Raw genomic sequence first — 27,927 nt, 5'->3', positions numbered from 1 at the left:
GTGAAGCTATTTTCAAAAAAAAAAGATTGAATTTTGGAAACATCTGACGGGGACAGGTCGGTTGACCCGCCAGGCATCGCCTAACTGTCATGCCCGCCGGCTAGTCGCGCTCGTCGGCGCCCGATGCAGTCCCGTTGCGTGCAGCTGTCGCCTATTACGTGTCGCGTAGCAATCGCTTGCTGAAGCCGTCACGCGCTGAAGCCGTCAACACCCGCTGAACCTGACGACTGTTGTCCTCATCGGACTCCTGCAACACACAAGCCTGCCTACAACTGCTACTCGTCGACTGCCTCAGCCTGACAATCGTCTGCAGCACCTGCACCACCTTACGCTCTGATACCAATTTGAAGGAATCGATTAGGCACGGAGATCGAGATAGACAGACCTTACGCTCTGTGAGAGAGCTCATTTCCAAGACCAAAGGGTAATGATCTGACAAAGCATGTTGTCTTTCCACCCCCATATCAATGACGCCCCATATCAATGACTGCAAGAAGAAGAGTCACTTTGGCAAATGTAGATCCTATCCAATCTGGCCCAGGTATTTCAATGCCCGAAAAGAACAATAAGTATATCCGGCTTGTGATGGTTGGATACATTCAGAACCACATGTCATGTTTCAAAGATACCGCTGCAAGAGCATCCCAAGCTTGTCCCTCAGGACCATCCATGAATGCGGAGAAGTCGCCTGATCTCTAGAAACACACAAATTAAAATCACCCATAACAAAGCCTTGATGAGCCATGGCAAGGCAATGCAGGTCATCCTAGAGCTAACGACGTTCCCTTGCAATAGAAGGAGCATACACGCCTACAAACCACAAAATCTCTCCCTCATAAATTATTCCAGAACCACAAATCAGCCACGAGAGTCCTGAGAAACCAACAATGGCTGCAGGGAGGATTTGACAACCAACATAACTCCCAATTTATGCGGAGCTCGACCACTTAAAAAACCGCATAATCCTTGTATACATAAGAAGATCTAGCTAAAGCGTGATGTTTATGCTCCACATCACAAAAAACATCCCAATTTCCAGCTAACACAACTTTCCACAACCGATACTGCTTGCTCCCCGAAGAAATACCTTTCAAATTTCACATAGCAATTTTCATGATCAAACACAAATGAAAAAAACTATTAAACAACCGCTTTCCCTTTCCCTTTTACATCAATAGCCTTGTCAACCTAGAATCTCTCCACTTCACTTCGGATAACATGTACAAGATCTGCCCTCAACAAACTTGCAATCGAAGGACGAGAAGGAAACTACAGTTGCGAGGAACGGAAAACATCCTGAGGAGGCACAAGCCTCCCATGCGAATCGAAGCACAAAGCAAAATCAAAAGTCATTTTATATTCCACTGCCAAAGCACACGAAGATTGCGATTTCATATGAAACCCCCTACCTCTCCGTTGAAACGTCTGAGTGATTGGGGGCGGCGGAGGATACAGGTAGGAGTCGAGCAAGAATCCTGTCTGGCATTACGATGAACCACAGTGATCAACATGGGAAACATCCTTCTTGCCTTCATCACGACCATGTTGGGAGAGCGGCTCTGGATCAGCCACTGGCTTCTAAATCGTCTATTGAGTGAGGTGGTCTTGCATTTTCATGTTTGGATCCATCTGGCATTGCACTACCTCCATATTTTTGTCGCATTCGAAAATGAAATGGCCCAACTGGCCACATCTGAAACAGTTTCCTACAAAAGTACCCCATTTTAACTCATACACCAACATTTGTAACCTTGGAACCTCAAAACGAATTTTTGTCGGGCGAGGTTTCCCTGTTTCCCAAAGCATACATGCCCTATTCCAATTGTGGGAAGCCAGCCTAGGTTCCACCAAAGCCTCCCCAAGGGTTCTCAAAACCAGAGGGAGAAGTCTCCAAAGATGTGCAGAGAAATCAACCACCTCTACCCAAATTGGGCATGTCTGTCTTAGCACCTCCTGAAACTCAGCCATGAGCCTCCAGGGAACCACATGAACTAGCTGCCCATCCATAAACAAAGGAATGGGTTGCATAATAAGAGCCTATACTTCCGCAGAACGAAAAAGAACTTCAAAGAACCCCTTCGGACCATCATAAATCTCATCAACCAGGGGGACCTGCATACGCCCTGAAGCATCATCTGAGCATTGTTCAAAACTAACAAGCATGGACTGCAGCAGAGCACGAATTCTAGTGATCAAAGGAGTCCTTCCAGTTAAATAAAAGATGGCTGCCCTCTCATGGAAAGCAGCAATCTGCTGTAAGACCAGGTCGGTTCCCATGACTGCAACTACTTGATCCCCATCCGGTAACGAGTTAGCTTCGCCCTCACTACAATGGACATAATCCGACATAAGATGATTCGCAGTGGCCGGCATGAACTGAAGAGACCCACCAGGTTGTGAGCACGAAACATCAACCTCTAGCTAAGGCCAATTCCGGCCTAAGACCGGTTCTTCAACCGACATCCTACAACGTTTGCCCATCTCATCACTGTCCAGGAACGGCCCGAGTACATAAGATGATTGGCAGTGGCCAGCATGAACTAAAGAGACCCATCAGGTTGTGAACACAAAACATGAACCTCCAGCTAAGGCAAATTCCAGCCTAAGACCAGTTCTTCAACCGACATCCTACGGCGTTTGCCCATCTCATCACCGTCCAGCAATGGCCCGAGTTCTTCAACCAACGAATCACCATCCGAGGCTACAGAGTCTATGTCATTCCCTTGCCCAATCTGTTGATCAAGAAAGGTCATATCGATACCATTAGATTCTTGCAAATTTGCCATAGCAGAACCAGATTCCGATCACAAATGCCTTTCTAAAACCCTGACTGGTGAAGTCAGAACTGAGCTCGAACTGCCTCTTTCAAGCACATTGCATGGAAACTGTCTGCATAGATGCAGAAACAGTGGACAGTCTATTGATGTCTTTCAGTAAGACCCTGCAGAGGGATAGGAGGAACAAGCGTGAGATGGAAAGACAGGTCATCAATTAATACTGCAGCCGCAAGGGAAAGGACAGGGTATGTAGGCAGATCAGGCATGACCCTGCCCTAAACTAAAAAGAAAAACGAAAAAACGAAAGCAACACGTAAACCTTCTCCGTGTCAGAGACAGACGACCAGAGACTGGCGCCTCTTGCTCCCGCTCGCCCAGAGCCTGCCTTTGCCCTACACGCTGGAACAAGGTGGGAGAATCGAAGGCGTGCCAGACCCCCTCTCTCTCTTTTTTTTCGTAAAGGGTAATTGTATTAATTACGAAAAAAGGTACAAGTTTACATGAGTACAAGATACACGATGGCTCTAAGACAACATGTGTAAACTGTCAGTACAAAACCAGGAAAGAGTTACAAAAATCATGGCAAAGACGCAGAGGAAATTGCCATATGCCAGGGAAGTAAGTCTTCCTGAGCGAGCAAGTCAGAGTGCCGAATGAGATCTATCTGCCAAAGCAAGAGGCCTTTAAGCCTAGCAATGTGACCCGGAACATTAGAGGCCGAATCAAAAAGAAAGGCATTCCGAGTGGTCCAATTGTGCCAGCATCCCCAATATCTAAGAAAGTGGAACAAGATCTTCATATGCAACTGAGCCGGTGTGGGGTATTTTGGGCGTGCAAAAACCCAATCAAAAGGGCTTAGTGAGAAACCCACCACAACTCGCCAAACCGCTAACAAAAGCGACCAGATCTTCTTTGCAAGAGGACAAGAAATAAATCGATGACGGGCCGATTCCACAGTAGTGGTGCAGAAGAAACAATTGCCGTTAGAGATTCAACGCTTGGAAAGGGCCGAGGCAAGAGGAAGACCACTAATCATTACCCTCCAAAGAAAGACCTTGCATTTGAAAGGTGTCTTGTTCAACCAGCCCTCCATCACAGTTGCCTTCCACCATGATTGAGATTTCCGCAACCCCCATACAGTATTAGCTTTAGTAACCAGCCATTGATGATCTTTATTCAGAAGATGGTACACCTGGGTAGCTGAGGCCTTTTCCAAATTCAACCGACCTGCAAGGACCCAGTCCTGCCAAGGACGATCCACAGCAAGGGCAGGAAAGGGTTGCCTGCTTTGGAGCACTAACAAAAGTTGGTCCCACAAATCACGGTATCCACGAGGGATTCTGAAAAGCCTCCTGGCCGTACGAAACAATATGAAGACATTGCGACTGGCAAGGGTGGCATCTGCAACTGAAGTCAAACCCAAACAGGCCAAACGGTTAAATTTTGGTCTGAGCTCATGTTTGCCGTCCCATGAAAGTAATCTCGAGGCTGCCAACAATTCCAATTGAAAAGAGTTAGTATGTAAGCGTTCCTCCGCTGGATGCCAACGCACCTTCTGGAGAACCAATTGCCAGGAGCCAACCAAATGAAGAAGCAGGGATGAGGAAGGACTCAAAAACCGAGAGTCTGCATTAAGAACATGCCACCAGGAGCTTCGAATTTGTGTATTACCATGCAGCAGCCCACGGTTCTCACCCTCTCTCTTTTTTTTTTGTAAAAGGTAATTGTATTAATTACGAAAAAAAGGTACAAGTTTACATGATTACAAGATACACGAGGGCTCTAAGCCAACATGTGTAAAATCCCAGTATGAAACCACGAAAGAGTTACACAAGTCATGGCAAAGACGCAGAGGAAATTGCCATATGCCAGGGAAGTAAGTCCTCCCGAGGGAGCAAATCCGAGTACCGTCTCTCTCTCTCTCTCTCTCTCTCTCTCTCTCTCTCTCTCTCTCTCTCTCTCTCTCTCTCTCTCTCTCTCTCTCTCTCTCTCTCTCTCTCTCTCTCTCTCTCTCTCTCTCTCTCTCTCTCTCCCTACTACACGCAAGGCCGAATATAACGTGCTGCGCTCTAAGGGAAGATGTCAGGCTGTGCACAGGGCAGGGAAGCGCGCCCGCTGTACACGGCAAGTCGCCATCACGCTTCTCTCTCTGCACGTCACTATACAGGGCTCATGTTGCATAAAGGGAAATTATATTAATTACTAGAAAAGTATAGGAGATACAAATGACCTAAAAGGAGAGTGGAGTAACACAGGAAACTGTCGTATGCCATGAGACCATATCCTCCTATGGGAGAAGTCTAGCATGCTACACCATATCAAGCTGCCAGTAAAGAAGGCCTTTCAATCCAGTAATATGACTTTGAATGCGTGAATCAGAGACAAACATAGAGGCATTCCAAGTGACCTAGTTGTGCCAACATTCCTAGAAACGTAGAAATGTGATTGGGCCAATGGCATGACACTCAAGCCTTTCTAGTGAAAGTTCCCCTCTCAATGTCCCTCAAAGGCAATCCTTAAACTCACTATCAATTCCTTTTCTACTTTGGGTAGATTAGCTTGACAACTATCATTATTAACGTCTTCTACAAAAAGCAAGAGGAAAGATTGTTACCACATGGATGAAATAACAAAAGCCAAAACGACAAGGACTCAATCGGCCTAGAGTTTTACTACTCCCACTACAAGCAATATGTATGGGCTCCATTGTCCTATCCATAGTTCCTTTCCATCCACAGACGGAAGGGATTCGGATATCTATACAGCCTGGTCAGATCCATACGATCCGTCTAGTTTCCATCCAGTCCAAACTAGATTGGTCAACATGACCATTAGCACCTGACTAGTCATTTTCCTGCCCATTTGGATGACCATTGGCACTTGTTTGCAGCTGGTTTTCAGGGCTGAGACTGTTTTAAAACAGCCCTCTGCAACTTCACACTCCACCCTCGACCTTCAAACTCTTCCTGTTCCACTTCTTCTTCTTTCTCTTCCTCTTCCTCTTCCTCTCTTATCACCTACTCTTCCTCTACGTCTTGAATCTTCCTCTTCCTTTTTCTCCACCTCTTCCTCTTCCTTTTTCTCCACCTCTCTTATCGCCTTCCCTATCTACTACCTCCACCTCCACCTCTCTTACCACCTCTATCTATTATCGCCATGCGTCAAGGTCTTCACGAAGCCTTTTCCTTACACACCTCTCACCTTGAGAAAGCCACTAACCAAGCTTGAGATTCAAATCACACTCACAATCGTGGCTTATACTTGCATATATCTAACATATGGAAATGAACAACGCATACTATGGGGTCGACCTGGGTACAATCAAGAGAGTGGGAATGTTGCAATCTGGAACGCTGTCTACAATTTTGGGCCGAAGTACAAGGTCTTACAATGAATATCTTGTACAAAGTCACAACTCACAATCCAACCTTTAACTGATACATGTGATGGCAGATTTGATGACACAGTTGATGGCAAAGGTAGGTAGAAGGTAAGAGGAACATCCATTTGCATCATGTCCACAGAGATGAACAGCATGAAGACTACAGTAGTAAAAAAGAAAATGATCAACACCAGGTAAAGATGATCCCTGCAGGGAGTCATCAAGAAGACAGGGTAGAGGCAGGTCAAGCAGGAGCCTTGTCTTTCGAGTATCACTTACAAGCTTCTAATGTTTCTTGTATATGATTAACACCAGGTAAAGATGATCCCTGCAGGGATTCATCAAGAAGACAGTAGAGGCAGGTCAAGCAGGAGCTTTGTCTCTTGAGTCTCACTTACAAGCTTCTAATGTTTCTTGTGTCTATAATTTGTCATGAGGAAGATCAACATTAAAGTAGTAAGAAAAAAAATTTAATGAAGTGTGTTCAACCCCAAAACTGGGGAAAATCTTCATGTACCCACTCATTGGGATCTTATCTCTGGACGACTCATACAGAGATCTGTCGTCAGAAACTTTAGTTAGAAGACAACTGATAGCATGCATTTAGACCTCGATGGCATGAAAGGATAAAATGTCATCATAATCCAAGGCATTGCCTTGATCCACAAGTGAAACAATAGCTCCACATGATAAGGTGCACGAGCATGAATAGTACCTATAACAAGTGGATGATGCAGAGCCAAATCTGCAGAGCTGCAAGACAATCCTACAGGTAATGGTGTGGTCTTAGCTTAGATGAAGTTGACACTGTGAGGGGTAACCCATCTTAGTCAGCCAAGTGACACTACAAGAGAACCAAAAGAAATGCAGAGCAGGAAGGTCTGCTGTGGTATCTTCACACACCAGTGCAGAAAACCCAATTAAGTTTCTTGAAAATTCAAACAAGTGGGCACTGCCATCCCTTTCACCGCATTTGACATAAGTCATTGAAATATACTTAGAACAACTTTTCCAGTCTATCAAAAAATCATGTCAAATACAATATGTAAGACCTTCAAAGTTTGGAGGGCCAGCACCCTCTGATTATTCTAGACTTCCCGGATCTTCCAAATGACAAATGAAAATGTCTATGTCCATGGCATTCCCGCACATGTCGCTCAACTCTCTGGATGAAATTTCAAATTTAAAAGTGATCACTCAAAGACACTTCAAGTAACTTTTCTTGGCTTTCAAGACATTTGTGCCTGTGTTTTCTTACAGGTTGTAACATTCACAAAAGCTAACACATCTTGTTCAAAGGCAGCTATAGTCTAATACTTTGGCATCACTATGCCTTGAGACACAAATACTCTGCTGTCTTGTCCCCATAGAGTTCCCAGTCACCAAATATCAGGTGATGGACCTTGGATAACAAGTAGTTCCATATTATCTCCACATAGCAAGTGGGAGAGTGACATCTGTGTACTAAAGGTTGCAATAGAAGAAAGTGATGCATCAAAACAAGAAGGGTAGATCATGGCTTCCACAGTATGGGTGGTCAAAGATAGTGAATGAACAATAGATTGAGTTGAACGACCTGCTGGAACCTTCTCATCACAAAACTGTAAAGTCCTTCCCCACCTATACAACCCCCCCCCCCCCCCCCCCCCCCCCCCAACCCAAAAAAAAAAAAAAAAAAAAAACGAACCACCAACCTGAATTTATAAATTAAAGTTTTTTATAAGCACACACACAAAACACAAAAAAACAAAAAGAAAAACAAAACCAACAAGATTCTCAGGAAAGAGCCATCACTATGTAATGTGAGTGTCAAGTTTCAACATAGGCATTCATAAAGAACTGTGACGATAACCAAAAAAATTCATAACTCCAGAAAAGTGACTGAAATTTATTTTGAAAGCAGAGGAACCCATTCGATCAACTGATAACTTAAAGAAGTGTTCATCATGCCGATAAATTATGCCACTTAAGTTTACGATTTGGCACATGCAGCATTGCATACCAGTAACAGTCGCTTCTTTCTCACATTGGATGTCACCAGAAGATCCCGTGAAACTTCGGACACAGCTGAAGACAAGTGCCTTCGTCCATTCTGTTCCAAAAATCAGAGCGTTTAGACTATGATGTACCTTAGTCTAAATATTGGAATCAAACAGAGCTTCATACACTGACTGCTAATCCCTTCATTCAACATATGCAAGTGCCATACCTGAAAATATTGCATATGACTTAGTGCCTTAAAGTGACATTCTCTTTACTTGATATAGGTTAGATTTCGTCATCTTTTCCAATATGGTGGTGCACTTGCTGGACTAAATCAATGCAAGGACTGCAGCTACAGATCTAGTCTATCTAAAAATGAGAGCCATACCTGAAAATATTGCATATGACTTAGTGCCTTAAAGTGACATTCTCTTTACTTCATATAGGTTAGATTTCGTCATCTTTTCCAATATGGTGGTGCACTTGCTGGACTAAATCAATGCAAGGACTGCAGCTACAGATCTAGTCTATCTAAAAATGAGAGCCACTCATCCAGTAAAAGTTCTTCTTTCATCAGATTTTTGTTTCACCCTCTTGAGAGGGCAAAAAGAAAAAACATGGTAAACAAGAATCAATCCACAAGGTGCATTACATGACATAAAGAAACGATGAAAGATCTCTTTGCTTTGTAGCTGCAAAGGTGTTGCCGAAAATGTCACGTAAAAAGAGCTTGGGCCAGCTCTCAAAACATGAGCATATGCAAGAGAACAACAAGGAGACATGTTGACATTTGAAGCCCAGGGTTCTAATTCAAATTTCTTTTGCAACCACACTAGAGATATTAAGCAGTCAATCTCTAAATAGGTCCTACTGAAACCAGCCTTCCTTCTCCAATAGGGTGGTAAATAACCTAATCAAACACTTAATTAAAGCAATTAACAATTTCACAAAACTGAAAACCACACTTTAACATACAATCTTGGACATTGGACAGCCTCTTGGCCCCAAAACTCATGCCCCTTGCAATATTTCTTTCACTTTTATTGAAAATGCATGGAGTACAACTAATATCCTCTAATCTCCTCCGCTAGTCGAGTGCCTCATGCTGTTAAAATTGACCAACAAGCCTCCAAACCATTTTGCCCCTTGGTTTGCTTGGAGATTGGCCTTCACCTTGCTCCTTCAAAGACAAACTTAGTCCCAAATTTGATATTGGCTGGCTAGCCTCTACAATCTCCCTGAAATTCCTCAATTTCGGCTATTGGAATTCAAGTTCTAGGCCCTCAATTCTGAGTGCGCATCCCAAGGCGGCTATCAAACCTTAATTTCTGTTGTAAATTAGGGTTGATCTCAAAGATAAACTGAAATCTCTTCCTTTGATGGCTCAAACAATAGTTAGAGCAAACAACATCCATAGAATGTGCATGATTCCTTCATGACCGCCGCAATCCATCCTACGGTTCCAACTCCTCAAGGACATCCTCGATCCCTAAATCTCGGAGTGTGTCACAGGCCCAACAAGGAGGAGGCCGGACTGCTCCCCGCACTTCTCCCCATCGTGCTCCATCTTCTGAAGACTCGAGTACATCCATTGGCGGAAGCTCCACTAGGGTGGCCGGTGATCTTGGGAGCCCAACTCTCCCCTGGATCTCCAAGTACAGGGTGCTCCTCATCCCCCTCTGTGGCCAGAATTTTGACGAACCGTACATCTTGGCTCGTGTAGACATCCCTCTTGACGAGATCAAACAGACGATAACCTTGGGAATCAAAGTTGTAGCCAACAAAAACCTGTCACCAGGAAAGTCGCCTCAAAATTGTCACGCTGCGTCTTCGGAATGTGCACATAGGCATCACACCCAAAGATCCTAAAATAAGAGACATCAGGCTTAGTCCCAAAGTAAGCCTCAAAAGGTGTCATCCTATCGATGGCCAAAGTGGGAGATCGATTGAGGATGTCAACGGCAATAGCCACTGCCTCGGCCCACAAAAACTGGGGTGTCTATCAGTGCTCCATCATAGTGCATGCCATCTCAGTCATGCTTCGGTTCTTCCGCTCCAAAATGCCATTCTCTTCAAAAGTGTTGGTGTTAGTAAGCTCCTGGTGAATGCCCCTATCTGCACAAAAACGAGAAAACTCATTAGACATAAATTCACCTCCCTTGTCTGAACGCAAGGTCTTCAATCGCTGGCCAGAACGGTTCTCTTCAAAGAGAAGCCAATCCTTGAAGTGAAAGAAAGCCTCTGACTTCAAATTTAAGAAATAGACCCAAGTCATCCTGCTGTAGTCATCTACGATCAACATGAAGTACAAGCTCCCCTTCACGGACTCGGTCCTCATTGAGCCACAAAGATCCATAGATACAAGCTCCATAGGTGAAGTAGACCATCGCGAAGCTTTGTTGGGAATCGCATCCCAATGCAATTTCCCACGAATGCAAGAGACATATGGCTGTTGGCTCACCACTATGTCTGACAAACCTCGGATAAACGATCCTCGCAACGCCTTCCGAAGGTACTCATAGTTTAGGTGGCCAAACCGAACATGCCATAGCTCGGACTGTGTGTGAGAGGTAAGAAGAAGAGAGATAAGAGCTGTAGAAGACTGCAATTTGTAGATGCCATTCTCCTCATACGCTGCAGAGAGAACCTTGCTCGATCCACGATCAAGGACTCGAAAAGCATCAGTAGTTCATCATAAGAAATGCTCAAAAGCTACTACTGCCCTGCTCAAACAGTCATGGAAGCCGTCTCCTACAGCTAAGGACCACCAAAAAAACTCTTGCCCCCTCTTGTCTCCTGTCAGCTATACCAAAAGGACCTTGGGCTACTACCACCTGCTCTTGGAGGGCTCCAAATTGTTGTCACATGTTGTAGGACTAATCCTTGGTGACTGCAAATCACATCCTTGCTCTCTAACACCCTTCTTCCCCCTAACAATGGTTGAAATAGACTTCCAGCAACCCTAAAAACGTTTTTCCCACTTGCACGGGCAAGTTATGCCAAGTGGCAATCTTCTAATTTCATTTTTTGACATTATCCAACTTATTAAATTAAGTTGTCAAAACATTAATTATAAAATTAATATAATAATTAATTAATATAATAAAAGATCCTGAAATAAGAAACATCAGGCTTAGTTCCAAAGTAATCCTCAAAAGGTGTCATCCTGTCAACAGCGGAAGTGGGAGATCGATTGAGAATGTGAATTGCGGTAACCACTGCCTCGGCCCATAGAAATTGAGGTGTCTGTCGGTGCTCCATCATGGTGCGCGCCATCTCGATCACACTTCGGTTCTTTCACTCCAAAATGCCATTCTCTTGGGGAGTGTTGGTGTTGGCGACTCCTCATGAATGCCCCTATGTGCACAAAAACGTGCAAACTCATTAGACATAAATTCACCTCCCTTGTCTGAACGCAAGGTCTTCAATCGCTGGCCAGAACGGTTCTCTTCAAAGAGAAGCCAATCCTTGAAATGAAAGAAAGCCTCTGACTTCAAAGTCAAGAAATAGACCCAAGTCATCCTGTTGTAGTCATCTACAATCACCATGAAGTACAAGCTCCCCTTCACGGACTCGGTCCTCATTAGGCCACGAAGATCCATAGATACAAGCTCCATAGGTGAAGTAGACCATCGCGAAGCTTTGTTGGCAATTGCATCCCAATGCAATTTTCCACGAATGCAGAAGACACATGGTTGTTGGCTCACCACTATGTCCGACAAACCTCGGACAAACGATCCTTGCACTGCCTTTGGAAGGTACTCATAGTTTAGGTGGCCAAACCGAACATGCCATAGCTCGGACTGTGTGTGAGAGGTAAGAAGAAGAGAGATAAGAGTTGTAGAAGACTACAATTTGTAGATGCCATTCTCCTCATACCCTGCAGAGAGAACCTTCCTCGATCCACGATCAAGGACTCGAACAACATCACTATCAAACTCCACCAAGAGGCCAAGAGAACAAATCTTATAAACCGAAAGCAGATGATATCCCAAGCCTGGCACATGCAACACCTCGGAAGTGTGGATACCACCAGGACCATCAAGAATTAATTGCATCGCACCCCCTGCATCAATAGACACAAAAGAGCTGTCTCCAATGAGAATCTGCCCACGCGAAGGTCGCAAATGGGCAACACCAACGGGAGAAGGAGTCATGTGCTACGAGGCACCACTGTCCACAATCCACTCTCAAGCCTAGGAAGTTGTCATCACAGCAATGAGAAGTCTTCGGTGTGGAGTCCTCAATGACTGCTAAGTGTAGAAAAGCAGCTGATAAGGATGCAGCTACCGCTCCAGAATCCTTCGGATCCTTCTTCTTGGTGTCCTTCTTGTCCTTGTCGGGGCAATCCTTCTTCCAATGACCGGTCTTACCACAAATATGGCACGTCGATTCCTTCTCCTTGTCCTTGGATTTGTTGTCCTCCTTCTTCTTATTTTGGTCCTTCCCTTCTTCTGAGAGGCTTGACCAACCAAAGACTCTGATTTGGAAGCACTATCAAACTCCACCAAGAGACCAAGAGAACAAATCTTATAAACCGAAAGCAGATGATATCCCAAGCTTGGCACATGCAACACCTCGGAAATGTGGATACCACCAGGACCATCGGGAATCAATTGCATCGCACCCCCCACATCAATAGACACAGAAGAGCTGTCTCCAATGAGAATCTGCCCACGCCAAGGTCGCAAATGGGAAACACCAACGGGAGAAGCAGTCATGTGCTACGAGGCACCACTGTCCACGATCCACTCTCGAGCCTAGGAAGTTGTCATCGCAGCAATGAGAAGTCTTCGGTGTGGAGTCCTCGATGACCGCTAAGTGTAGAAAAGCGGCTGATAAGGATGCAACCAACGCTCCAGAATCCTTCGGGTCCTTCTTCTTGGTGTCCTTCTTGTCCTTGTCGGGGCAATCCTTCTTTCAATGACTGGTCTTACCACAAATATGGCACATCGATTCCTTCTCTTTGTCCTTGGATTTGTTATCCTCCTTCTTCTTATTTTGGTCCTTCCCCTTCTTCTGAGAGGCTTGACCAACCAAAGACTCCGATTTGAAAGCATTATGTCCCTTTAACTGTTCCTCTTGGTCCAAGACCATAGGAACTAGCTCTTCCCACCAAAGAGTCGACTCCTGCCCTGATGCAATAACAATGGAATAAAAGATAGCAAATCGTGGTGGCAATTGGAGCAATAAAGTGATAGCCATGTCTTTGGAGGAAATCGGCTTCCCCTCATTTTGAACCTACATCTGAAGCTGTCGAAGCTTGGTGATATGTTCCCGAAGCAAAGAAGACTTATTCAAAGACAAAGTCTGCATCTACACCTCCAAAGAAACCCTCTTCATCAGGGTCATCTGGTTATACATCTAGTCAAGCTCCAACCATATCTCTCAAGCCACCATCAAGTGCTCGATGTGAGCTATCATGGCTATGGTACAAGACAAAAAGAAAAGAACGAATCCTGGCATCCCTTTTGTCCCAATGAGACTGGACCTTAGTCAACTCCGCACAAGCAGTGAAACGAAGCCTAGCATTCAGTTTGTCCCAATAAGGCCGGGCCTTGGTCAACTTGGGACGAGCAATGGAAGAGAGTTTGGACTCATCTCTTACCAGGGGTCTATTAATCTCCTCCATCACAAGCTCTGCCAAATCATAAGACTCCAGAATGGCCAACATCATCACCCGCCAAATGCAGTAATTGTCACCATCAAGCTTCTGATTTGATGGAAGAATCGATAGGACAGGCACCTTCCTATCCATGATCTCCTCGAACTCCAAATCAATCTTTGTACACATGTTTACCTGCAATGCCTACACAAACGCAAAATCAGCCCCCTCTGACTGTGTAAACACAGCTTGCTAGGGCTCTTTCCACCGCTTCCTAAACCTTCTTCAACTGCCGAAGGCGATGAAAATGTAAAATCTGCAGTGGAAGGCCTAAAACACAGTCTTCCTCCCCTTCGAACAGCAATAACCTGGAGCAAATTTACCAGTTGGACTTCTTTCCCACATCCCCACACTCGCTTCAGCCTTGTTCTGATGCACAGCCCTCCCACTCGCCCTCGAATGCTGAAAACGGAGCCTTGTGTAGCGACGAAATCTCCCCTTCAGGTAGGTTCCTCAATCAGTCAGTCTGATTTCACCGCTCTAATACCATGTCAGAGTGCAGCGATATGGAAGCGTAGGACCAAGACTAAGAGAGAGTAAACACAGAGAGGAGAGAGAGAGAGTGTGTGTGTGTGTGAAACGCAGAAAACGTGCAATGTAATATGTTGTACAAGAGTGCAGAAATATACATGGGTGCAGAGAAAATATGTGCGTATGTCTCCAGCTTGAGGACCTCAATCTCCGTCAGCCCACGTGCCGTTAGTCACACCAGGTTGTCTCTATCAGATCTCAAGATCCAAGATGATCAAAGTGTTGGACTAGAACTGCTATAAATAGCAATGGAAAAATGCCACAAAAATGACCAAAAAACAGGCTGGCTACATAAAACAGTCCGACTGCTGATGTCCCTGACCGACTATGCTAATGTGGCACATGTCCGATTGATCTGTCCGTACTGCCTGCTAACGTGGCATCCTGCGCTGCTGACATGGTACTCTGGCCATACTGCTCGGCACACTGCTGTCTAGGAAATGACTCTCTAATACTCCCACCATTGGACATGCAAGTATTGCAGGAAGCGCTATACAAGTGGTGCAACTCGGCTTCTCCAACATCTTTCCAAGACGGGGGGGCAAGTTGCTCCATGCAAGGAGATCCCTGAAAACATCGCGAAGGAGATTCTCGCCAAGATCAAAGGGGGATCCACAAGAAGAGGAGGAATGGCTTATCGGAATCAACTCCTATACCTACTAACAAGAAAGCATCAAATGTGGGCGTATCTTCAACCAATGCCAAAGAGGCCTCTACTGTTGGCGGTGGGGGCTCCACATCCACATTCGGCTCCAATAAAAGACAAAGAGTGGATGCTCATGCGGTGCCAGAGAGACAATCCTCTCGCTATGAAACTCCCGGTCATGTGTGTGGATCGGTTGCCTTTCTTAGAGAAAGGCAACGACTTGCGGACATTGAAATTGCGTACACGGTAATTGAGTGCAATCTTCCATTCAATGTCCTAAAGCAAGAGCAATGGAAGATAGTAAAAGCCATTGCCAATGTGGGTCCATGTGAAGGATGGATCGGTGTCACATACAACAACATAAGTACGAAAAAGATTGATGAAGAGAATGAGAGGATTAATAGAACCCTTGATCCTATTCGGGCCACATGGATCAAATATGGTTGCTCCATTCTCACCGACGGATGGATTGATCGTAAGAAACGCGGCATCATCAACATACTCGTCCAATCGGCACCTACTTTTTGCGGGCCGAAGCTACCAGCAAGAGCGGGAAGAAAACAATGCCCACATTCATCTACCGCCACATTCAACAAGCTATCATTGAGGTATACATTGCCTTTTAAATTTTTCACTTTCTTTCATTACAATGATTGATTTATGCATAACTATCTATCTCCCTATTCTAATTTCTCTCTAATATCTATCTCGATTCTCTTTCCCCCATGCCCCAAGGCCCCCAACCCCCATCTCTCTCCATTATTGAATCTTGAAAGCTGAAACTTAAAAGGCTCAACTCTCTCTTTCTCTCTCTAGCCTCCAAGTATTGTTAATTTCTTAGTATACTTGTAATTTGTAAATTGTGGTTGTAGGTGGGCCCCTCGAATGTGGTGCAAGTTGTTACCAACAATGCATCGAATTGGGGACACCTGGGCCATTTGCTTGAGGCCGAGTTTCCCATGATTGTGTAGACTCCATGTGCAAGTCATTGTTTGGACTTGCTCATGGAGGACATTGGGAAGCTCAACTGGGTGAAAAGGGTGGTCTGCAAAGCTACATCAATTGTCACCTTCTTCACAGTAAAGGTAAAGTTGCTTGTGATGTATCGTAAGCATAGCACACTCAAGTTAAAGAAGCCTTCTTCAACTCGCTTTGCTTACATGTGGTTATTGCTGGAGCGCCTTTATGAGGTGGGGTGTCCACCTTAGCGTAAGATAATGGTGTCCACTCTACGGAATGACTGGGATCACCATGAGACAGAGGAGACCAAAGCCATACAGTGCTTGTGCCCTAATGAGCAATTTTGGCAAAAAGTCCATGACGTTATCATTGTCATATCTCCCTTTTATAGAGTGTTACATATGAGTGATTGCAAGGGTTCCACCATGGGCCTTCTCGTTCACTTCTCTAGAACACCATTGGTGGAGGTACGTGCTTCTACAGTGATCACAAAGACACAATCTGCACATATTTTAGAGATAACAGAGAGCAAATGGGCATGGATGCATAAGCCTATCCATGGTTTTGCCACATTGGTACATCCAATCTACAAGTCACCGGCGGTCATGTATGATCGAGAAATCCATTTGAACCAGCTTGCTTATTTGACTCGTGTGATCCCTGTGGATGACCATAATGCGCTACTGAAGGAGCTAGGATGCTATGCAGATCGAAGAGGGCATGTGGCCTTTGCTTCTCCCACTTGTTGGAGGAGAGAGTCACTTATGAAGCCTTTATTTTGGTGGCAAAAATTTGAATATGCATTAAAGACCCTTCAGCCCTTAGCCATGAGGGTCCTTACCCAAGATTGCTCTTCGGGTAAATATGAGAGAAACTGGAGTGTCTATTCTCTCATTCACACAAAGATTCACAATTGGCTTAGCACACGATAAGTAGAGCAGCTAGTCTATTACTATGATGACCATGGATTGTCCGAAGCAAGTAAAGTTTAAACACTTAATCATAAAATCTAAAATTCGTTGTTTTAAACTTTGAACTTTAAAGTTTATACTTTACAATTTAGACTCTATCATTTACAATCTTACGTGCATCACTGCATTGTGTCGGTGAATGTTGCTACATTCAAGTTGACGGACGAGACTCTTCCGAGTGTACATCAAGAGGTGGACGAGGAGGAGAAGATGTTTTTTGCACAGCTCTATAGAGAGCTTATAGCAACAGATATTCGTGACACTCGCAATCAACGTGCTCATGGGCAAGGAGTTCGAGTAGATGGTAGCAGTAGCATGGTCATTCGACGCCCTCTAACATCGAGGAGGGGTGGTTCAAGTGGCTTGCAGACATATATAAGGCAGGGCTCTAGTAGCTCACATCCTGTGCCTCATGATGACATCCTCCCCTTGCCTACACAGCCGCTACCTATGGAGGCATCATTTGATGATGATGGTAATCTCATCAATGAGGATGATGGTAATCTCATCGATGAGGATGAGTATGAGTGTGTGTGTCTCATCATCCAATGCCGAGGAGTCATCTTTAAACTCTCTTGATGAGCACTCAAATGGTTTTGATGATGATGATGATAGTGATGCCTCATCATAGATTTATAGATCTCTCTCTTTTTTGTATCAAATATACTAGATTGTAGTTGTATCGCATGCTTTGCACAACCCATGCGACTGCGATGGTCACCCTCATGTATTTATCTTATTTTGTAATGAAATGGCTATTTCCACTTTAAACATGTATTCTATCATTTAATGATTTATGGTTCTTGTTATTTAAAAAATCATCTTAAATTTTTTTTCGTACTAATATCATACCACACCTTATAAAATCATAAGGTACCATTTAGTACCATATTTTATCGTTATATACTGTATCATACCTTTCTTACTTGACAACTATGATTTTAGATGGCTAAATATGTTCCAATATGACGTTAATCTTTAGATTTATATCAACAATGTATCATACATGGCTATGATTTATATCAACGATGTATCATACATGGCTACAATTTGCTGGCTCGCATCCCTAGTCATCTAGTAAACCCTAATTTTTACTAAAAGCAGATCTCTTATAGCAAATTAAGGTGAGAAAATTTAGATGGGGGAAGAGGGGCACCAAATTTAAGAAAAATTTTCAACTTTCGCACAAGAGAACAACTTCACAAAAGTCACCCTATATTTCTAGCCCCAAAAAATGCAGTAGATTATATCACCCAACTATTCCATCCCTAGAAAGCATTGTTGATCAAGCCATGAAACCAACCTTCCTTTATACAAAAAGGTGATGGAACCTAAAATGCATTGATTTACAGCAATTTGCGACAAGCACTAAATTCCTACAGTAAATGTTAAGGAAAAATTTAACAATTCACCACTTTGGGCTAGATTGCCCTCAAGAAATTGAAACAAACCAAAAAATGTGGGTGCCCCTTGTGTTCTTTCTTCTCATATGAATTTCAAACATCTATTGTACAACAAGGAATCGGCCAAGCCAATTCTCCAAGAACCTTTGGAATAATAAGTAATTCTCTCTAACCAACAACCACCAAGTTCAATTTTCCCCTTGATCTCATGTGCACCCAAGCACAAATCTGCACATGAACACTTGCACATATGGCTCCAATGACCAGCCACAAGCCCCAAATTGCCTTTGGATTACAAGCACATGTAGATGCAAAGTGGATCTTGAACACTTGCATGCGCATCCCAAAGAATCAATAGCATCAAGCCCCGAATTGCACCTTCCTGTTGTGTGCAAATCAGGCTACCTATGGACCCAAATCTCACCTGTTCTATTATCCATTGAACAAATTTGCAATCACAAAGGCACACATGCATGCATTCCAATGCCACCATGCAAACTCTAATCCTTGCTAGTTACACACTAAGAACAGCAACTCAGTAATCCATGGCATAATCAATTCGAATTAGAGGCTCAATTCTCCAATTTCCTTCACCAAGAGGTACATGCATCGAGACCACATGAGAAAGAAGAGGCAAGAGAGAGAACAATCCCAAAACAGTGACCAGCATTTTCCAAATTTGTCCCTTGAATCGAAGCACATACAAGCACAAATCGAGTGTTCTACACTTGCATGCGAGTCACCCTAGCTATAGATGAGCAATCCTTCTCAAACCTACTCTAATTTCTCAAATTTCGTATAAAATCTCCGTGTTGCATAACTGGCTTTTCACAGCTACAAGGACAAACCACTGGGTGCTCCTCCTACGGTAAAAACGTTCATATCACTGAAGATTGTCATCATGAACCTTTACTCCTGTTAGCAGTCATGTTTGTCACACACTCTCATCCACTAGCTACAAGCCTCAGCCTGAGCATGGACATAAAGGAGCATTGACATGTCTGTCATGTGCTTTGAAGGAGAAGGCAGCTCATTCTAGAGTCTACATTTCTTCTTTTAGTCTGTTCAGGAGTGTTTGGTAGTCAGTTTCTAGTCATTTTACTACCTTTACCACATTAAACGTGCTCCAGGCTGCCATGTTAACATTTTCAGCATGATCAACTACTGCTGACTGCATTTAAAGCAGTCGGCCTGATTTTTTGGCAGCCTCTAATGCTGGTTGGCCAAATTTGGGGGTTAATGCTACTTATAGCCCCCCGCCCCAACTAGTTCGCAAATAATTATTCTCTCTTCGTTAGCAGGTACTCCACTAGTTGCTGCAATCTCCTCCATCTCCCGGGTCGATAACAAGCTGGATATTCTTCATCTCTATCACCACCTCCATCACCATCACCATCACCATCAACCTCACTGTCTCCATCATTGTCAATGCTGCTGTCATCATTTCAGTGTGATCCAATGCCCTTGCTGACGCCTTGGGCTACGGGCAAGAAGTCATTGGTTCTCTTTTTCGTATTCAGTATTCCTCTTCAATCACTGCAGATTTCTTTTCTTCTTCTCTGGCTTTCTCTTTCTCTCCGAATTTGTAGTTCTCTTTTATTGTGCACTCCGAGATAGTATCGTCACCGAAGTGAGTACATGGAGTTACCCCTTCCAGAGGAGACCCCTCGGACTGAAAACACAGATTTTCAGCCATCTGCCCCTTGCTGCAAATGCAGATTTTCTGTGTTCTACTGATCCATACAACATATGCATAACCTCTAAATAAGTGCAAAACCATACAAAGAGAGTGAGTGATAACTAATTATCATCTCTTAGTTCCTCTTCCTCTTTATCTCCCTCTTCCTCATCCATGTTGTAGTCCTCAATTTTGTTGTAGGCAAATCCTCTTGATTATTATTCTCCTTACTAGCAAAGAAAGTTGAAATGGATATAAACGACTTTAAGCTTAATCATTTTAAATGATTAAATGTAAAATATTTAACGATTTAAGCTTAATTTATGAAACATTTACAACATTGAATATTAAATGACTATTTAACGTTATGAGTTTTAAAGAAAACACAACATTAAAACATTATACATTTCATAATGCTTGAAGAACATGACCAAAAAAAGTGTAAATAGCATGAGAATAATAACGCTTTAATGCTACGTATAAAAGGCAAAAAACATGACGATTAATAAGGCTACAATTAACAAGCGTAAAGAACATGACAATTAACAACTCTACCTTTGAAACGAAAACCATATACTATGTTTTGCTAAAAATGTTTCGGTCTTGTTGGGAAACCGAAACATTTCCCCAAGGGAAAACGCCATATGACAACCATTTCCCCAAAAGCGAAAATGTTTCAAATAGAGAAACTTGTTTTGGGCCCTTCTCCACAAATTTCCACGCTTCTAGTCCTATAATGGGGTATTTCAAGGCATTTCCCACTTCCATGGCTGCCAATCATATGACTCCCCAAGGTCAATATCCTATAGCATCTGGATCTATGTGAGGGTTTCGTCATTATTAGTGACATTTGTTCAGTGTCTATTAGTGTTGTTGGCACTTGGGCCATTATAGCCACACCATTCCTCTCGCTCCGTTTCAGAAGTACTACATGTTCCGAAATTGGGCTTCCTAGTCCTCTCTCTTTATAGCCCGATTAGACTTCATACCCAGCTTTATCATCACCGAGCAGGACTTGTTTATTGAGGATTCTTCTTCAAAACCTATTTTAGTGCTAAGTTGGCAAGAGCATGGGCTCTACAGGCTCCATTCCCCTTCTCTCATACAAGGTTCTCCAAGGCAGTTAGCTATTGCTATACGTGCCCCCACTTGTGCACCATCTATTCCACAGGTTCTTTCCTAGTCACCATCCCTTTCAAAGGGGTACAATCTCCGTGATGCGGCTATGGAATCTCCCACCCAATAGTTTCTCCAGTTCTCGACTCTATTAGGTGGAAGCTGACCTACTAGAGCACTGTCCGCCTTTCTTTAGCGAGCCAAACCCTAGTGGTCAACCAGGTCCTCCTAGCGACGGCTTGGTGCATCGCCTCTTGTTGGTACTTCTCCTTGTCATGTGTGGTTCAGCTTTGCCGCCTAGTGGAGAATTTTCTCTGGGCTGGCCCTGACGGTTCCAAGGACTCCCGGGCCAAGGTGGAGTGGGTGACCATAACCCAGCATCGGCTTGAGGGAGGGCTTGGGATCATTGAACCAGAGTTACAAGCCTGGCCCTTTTGGGCAAGCTAGTGGTCCGTGGTCTCACACCACGGCAGGCAGACCTGGAAGGTCCTTTTGAAGGAGGGTCTCTAGGAGTGCAGACCGAGGCTTGGCGGGGGTTGGAGGCCATCCTTGAGATGGATCTTCAAGACTGCCCAAATCACGCCACCCAGATCTTCCTTGCTCCGCAGTTTACTTCGAGTCTGGAAGGGCCTTCGCAAGGCCCTAGTTCAGAGGTCCCCAGGATGCTAGGAGAAGATAGACCGCCAGCCAATGGTCTAGAACCCCCAGGTCAGAGATCGAGACAGGATACAAATAGGTGAGCGGTCCCACATCCAGTGGGCTGCCTGGGAGACTCGCCCTACTCGTACTATCAAGACGTGGAGGGAGGTGTAGAGGATGAGGTGATTGATGTCCTTTCCTGGAGGCGGATTCGTGTGGTTGAACTCCAAGGAAAGACCTGGTGACTGGACCCTTATGTGCCTGTGGAGGAGTTTCGAGAGTGGCTCCTTTGGATATGGGAGAGCATGTCACTTGATGAGTTGGAGTGGGATCCTTGAGAGTGGCAATGGCCCACTGCGGTCGCCAAGAAGCCTTTGAGGTTCTTGGAGTACATAGCCAGGATTAGAAGATATGTACTGATGCACAACAGATACTAGGCGAAGTATAGCATCACACATCCCTTCCATTAGACATTCTGGTGTCGCTTGTGGGACAGCTGGAGGCCGAGGAAGGTGTCGTATTTCCTTTGGCTTTTGGCACCCGATGGCCATGACCCATTCTTCATGATGCAGATGGGGAGCCCTAGATGGCGATACACCCCCCGCCCCCTCCATGGCTTCTTGCCCCCATCCCCCCTAGACCACCTTGAGAGACTTGTATACATGATAGATTTGTGATATGCATCAGCTCTAGCTAGTCTATTGAACATGTGCACTTCGTTGTATCTAGCCTTCTGAGTAATATAATTAGCCAAATTTTACTTGCAAAAAAAAGAAATGTTGAACCTTTCCACAAGCCTGCATTAGAGACATTAAATGATTTCAAGTCCTAACCCCCATGACACCAAAGGCATTTCCAAGGGAATATTCAATGTCCTTGACCAAAATCTGACCTACGTAATCCATGGGCAGCAATCCACCACCAACACCTCCCACTACTCAAATTTGCCACTGTGACACACATTCAACTTAATCTCACATCTGCACCTCACATGTGCACAACTTAGTATCCCAACTTAATTGTCCAAAGAGCATTAAGTCAAAAGTTTGTGTGCGCATGATGATACATTGCATAGCATGTTTCCCTTTACCTCATCATGCAAAGCATTCATCAGCACTCCATCACTCACCCAAAGGATGTTGAGGAACCACCAAACTCCATGCAACACTTGCATTGATCTATTCTTTTCCTCTCATCTCTACATTAGCACCCTTGATTGTGCTTGTGTATATTTGGATCTTACTTTCATATGAACCATTAAGCCAACTTAAACAACCTCCCTCCAAAAAAATGGGAAAAAACTAATTCCCATAGGGGTGTACATCACCTTTGCAATCATTGCACACCCATTGGCAGTCCATGCGAGTACCTTTGGTCCACCATCACAATTTCACTAGGGTAACGTTACTCTTGGGCAACCCAAAAGAAGATATCCATTGTCTCTACAATCTTAGTAGGTCCTTGACTAATCCACAATAGCACTCTTGGCCCAATGCCTTGATCTCTTTGGGATGGGACCTTTGTGGTGCGGACTAAGCCATCTCCTCACTCTCTTCAATTACCCTTTCTAGGCCTACAAGGGTGTGTTGAGCTAACTAAACCTATCTCCTAATTATCATATATAATTAGGGACTTATTGTGCACAAAGTTTTCATCCCCTTATTCATATTTTGTGCTATCACCTTGATCATTGTTGCCCTGATCATTACCTTCATCATAAGCCTTCTACCTCAGCCCTCAAAGCTGCCAACCAGCTTTTAAAAGGTGCCGCCCCTACTGCCAACCTGCCTCCTAGTCAGCCAGTTCTGCCACCTTTTGGCTTATCTATTTGGCCTTCCAACCATTATAGATCATCATGTTCTAATTTGATTTAGACCTTTCAACATTGCCATGGAGCTTTACAACTTGAGCCTAGGGCCAATGTTCAGATTTTAAATCGAATAGCTCTTATGACGTATGGGACTTAAAAATATTCAAACCTAAATAGTTCTCGCATGTCATGCATTTCTTAGGAGCACTGTGATGGGGATATATGGTACTGGCAGTACAAGTTATGAAGGGGGAAAGAAGTGTTTGTCAAGTGTAAGAGTGTACACAAGAGCCACAGACAGGCGAATGAGAAGCAGGAGAGCACACATGCGGCGACAGGAGATGGAGGCTGCGCGTGGCGGACTGCTCACAACATGAGGCAGGTGGTCAACGGGGTCCACCGGGGACCAGCGAGACCAATGGGTGACAGTTTCAGGTCACACATCGCAGGGCCGCATGGACTATCGTCCATCACACGGGCAAGTCAACAACCCCTATTTTCTTGAAAAAATCAAAAACTTCGGTTCATTTTATTTCCCCTCTTCCGGGTATCCGTGGAGCAAGCACAGAATACGAATCTATGCACATCTGCTCCTTAAAATTTAGGGCTTTTCCCAAATTTGGTGCTGGACACAAGTTTCAATGATTCCTAATCCACAAATTGCAGACATTGAGTCCACGGGTCTTAGAAATTTTGGGAATTTTCATATGCAAGTGAAATTTTTGCTTGATTGAGACAATTTATTGGAAATTTGTGCACCCCTGGACCCCAAAATTTAGGGCTTTTACAAAATTCATGAAATTTCTGCAATATTTTCCCGCACTTGATGCTTGGGATGATGTACTGATGCAATTGGTTCAAATTTGTCAATAGAATTTTGGGGGTTTTGCTGAAATTTGAAAATTTTGGCAAAAAATAATGTCAGAAATGCACATTGAAAACATTGTTGATGCAATCTTGGTGCTATAAGCAGTGAGATTCATTCCCTACTTACAAAACATTATAGAAATTGCAAAGAATCTTGGTTTCTTTTGTGTATCAGAAGTACTTGGTCACACACGCAGTAGTACATATGTAGGGCAGCTTCTATTGAGTTGATTATTGCTAAGCATTCGTTTCGCAGCAGTCTTAGTGATCATTTGCAGATCTGAGATTATTGCAAATGTACTTTTGGCGATACTGCTGAAGTGGGAGTCACCTGGGAGTCATGTATGCTTTGAGTATATGCTGAAATTTCAGTTATATTGCTGAATGTCATCAGCCCCACTGATGTACATGTACTTGGACGAAACCTTGCTCTCATTGCCTGAAAATTTGGGCTGATATTGACCAAACATCCAGCTCACTGTTTGCTGATTGCAGTATTTTTCTTGGGTACATTGCTGAACAATGGCTGCAAATGCTTCAAGCAGCAATGACACTAAATCCCTTCTTGAAATCAAGAGATTTGATGCCACTCGTTTTGACTTGTGGAAGGACAGGATGCAAGGCATTTTGTTTCTAAAACATTGAAATGATGCTCTTTTGGAAGTCAAGCCTACAACTATGACAAATGAGGATCCAAATAACAAGCCTATAAGATGCTCTTTTGGAAGTCAAGTGCATCTTATTATTGTTGCACTTATAGGCTTGTTATTTTGGATAACAAGGCTAAAATCCAAATAGTCATGGGTCATCTGCACAACCAACCCCAATGTACATCTTATAGGCTTCCTTCCTTGATGTCCTCAAACTTTGGGCATTGCCCAATGATAATAACCTGTCCAATAGTTACCCACTTACTAGCATCACTCAATGTCCAACCTCAATTAAGCAAGCTTAACCCACCACAAAGGGGTATAAGCTCAAAAGGTTAACATAAGGAGATTAAGGAAGTCGCTGAACAGGATACATGTGTCAGGTGAAAGACAACTTGGTCTTAACCTCTTTAATTTGGCACCACCACTGATCCCCGACCCTACAGCATCAAGATATCACAACTCCACTGCTCAACAGAGTAACTCTATCTCACCTTCTCAAATGTGTGATGCTATGCTGCTGCTCATCTCCCATCTCCAGATAGTAAGTCGTGCACACATTTTCAGAATACACCAAAGGCATTGGGTGGCATAGCTGGTACACAAGATGTAACATGATTGCCCTCATGCATTTAGAAATGACTGGTAATTGTTTGTTTTGGTGAAAATTCCCAAATAAATGAAATGCCTGTTTCCATGTCAATGGGAGGGACATCTGATCTACTGTCACTTCAAGCATAACTATGTTTATAGGTTTACATTCTAAAACACTCCTACACTAAGCTATCCCGATCAACATGAAAATGCATGTGCCTTTACCTGTATAGATGTACACTTATGTATGCCTTAGCCAAACATGCAAATGTTTGCCGGTACATAAGTACAATTACATATAGGCTATAGTTTGGCCACATGCCAATTTTCTTTTCCATGCCATATGTTTGAACCTTAGAAGCAATTTGTCTGTAACATAATTAGACAGGGGGCAAGTGCTATGATAATGGTCCAACCATAGAACTACTCTCACTTTACCTATCTTTGCATTACAGACAACTTAAACTCAGTCGAAATTGCTTTTTTTAATTGTATAATCTGACTCTCTCAACCTGATTCAACCAAAGATATGAGATTACAAGGCATTTTCCCTTGAGTAAAGCAGAACCTACAATTATGCAAAGCCACACTGACATGATTGGACATTGTCTACCTTACAAATAATATTTGTCACTTGCAAATCCCGCTCAAGCTCCATAACCAACTGCATTCCCTTCACTAGAATACAGAAATAGATGAAATAAGAATGTACACACAGAAAATATAGCATCAGCAGTAGTGAGAATATTAAACAGATAACTTGCACTACTTTCAAAAAAACCGCTTTAAAAGAGAATATTAACAAAAAATAACAAATATCTTGAAGACAAATGTTTGAAAAACCATATTTGTCTGATCTTTCTAAACCAAAGCAAGACATAAAATCAGCCTGCAAAGAAATAACACAATATTTTGTACAGGAAGTCATCCCTATGAACACCATCCAAAACTAAAAGAAGCTAAGCATCTAATTATCAGCACTCCTCATCAAGGAATAAACAGCCACAGCAAAGGTACACCCTAAATATGAGAAGAATTTAACTTGTGGACTATTAGCTAAGATTGCACTAAGTACCCGAGCAAGAGTCTACTAACAACATGAAGGACATCAAACATAAGCATTCTAGTACTGACCAGTACATACTTGGGCCTATTCCTTGTAAAAAAGAGAACCTATGTGGTCAATGAATAGTAGTAAAAAGGGGCCATGTACCATTCATGAAAGGGAAAAACCAAAAGTACTACATGACAAGCATATAAATATCTCAAAACAGCAACAGACAAAGCAATCTAGTTAAAAGTATGATCCAAAAGGAAATCATCCTGTTATAAGACATCTATGCCCTTTTTCTTGTGACGTGGTGTGTGGGGTCTGTTGTGTGTAGGTGTGGGGGTGCAGCATAAGCAGGTAAGGCAAATCCAAAGAGCAGATCAACCATGTTTCTTCTAGAAATTGCCCCACCTATTCATCTTTGCCACCGCGACAACATTCTAAACAACTAGCTCATAGTCACATAAAACTGAAGGTCTTTATGGAAAGATCCTCTATGGGGGCACCAAAAGATGTGAAGAATAAGAGATAAATCCCCCGGTATCAAGTGGGTGCAAGGTCTCCCCCCCCACCCCACCCCCGGCGGAAAAAAAAAGTGAAACTCTCATCTTACACACACACCTCAAGAACACAACTATCCAAGGTGAGAGAAACCCCCAAATGCCACATCACCTCAGCACCTGATTAGCTAAGCAATCAAGCCACGTTAATACATTACCATTCATGACTTGCCTTGATGCAAGCTACATCAGCTTAATGAATTCATAGCTTCAAGGCCATTGTGCCATGTCACTAGAATATTCAAAAATCTGCACAAGCCCAATATGTCAAACTACACAACAATCCTTGTAGAATTCCAAAGCCAGCTTGGCTATGAGCTCCAAACACCATATAAGCATAAAGCACATGATCCTACATCTGTAGCAATCCATGTTTCCTAAGGCCATATAAGCATAAAATCACCATACAAACTACATCCCACCATCAAGCAATCACCAAACCCATTGGTGTTCACATTGCCATGTCACATTCTTGCTAACCATTCATGTAGAGAATATGTGCCACAGTGCACACTCATGCAACATGCACAGTTTTAATCAATGCCACCTTCCAATCATAGAAGCCACATTTTGTTCACTATTATTCATGCCACATCATAGGATTCAAGTAATACTAATAGGCATAGGCCATCACAATCACAAAG

The 27,927-nt window shown here is 43.5% G+C and overlaps 1 protein-coding gene across 1 annotated transcript in view; it reads right to left on the bottom strand.

Annotated features, from left to right (window-relative positions):
• Positions 1-27,927, bottom strand: part of LOC148012499 (coiled-coil protein) — a 184,379-nt gene that overhangs the window by 97,398 nt on the left and 59,054 nt on the right. The window contains exons 6-7 of the mRNA XM_087669604.1: positions 26,286-26,350; positions 8,162-8,251 (exon numbers count right to left, since the gene is read on the bottom strand). Of these exons, the coding sequence (XP_087525730.1) occupies positions 8,162-8,251; positions 26,286-26,350 (155 nt within the window). The remainder of the gene's footprint in view (positions 1-8,161; positions 8,252-26,285; positions 26,351-27,927) is intronic.

Source organism: Lygodium microphyllum, chromosome 27 (genome assembly GCF_053477565.2).
Source record: "Lygodium microphyllum isolate KBCC chromosome 27, Lygodium_microphyllum_v1.1.10, whole genome shotgun sequence".
NCBI lineage: Eukaryota > Viridiplantae > Streptophyta > Polypodiopsida > Schizaeales > Lygodiaceae > Lygodium > Lygodium microphyllum.
The sequence above is the reverse complement of the archived record's forward strand: the minus strand, read 5'-3'. Positions and strand labels throughout refer to the sequence as shown.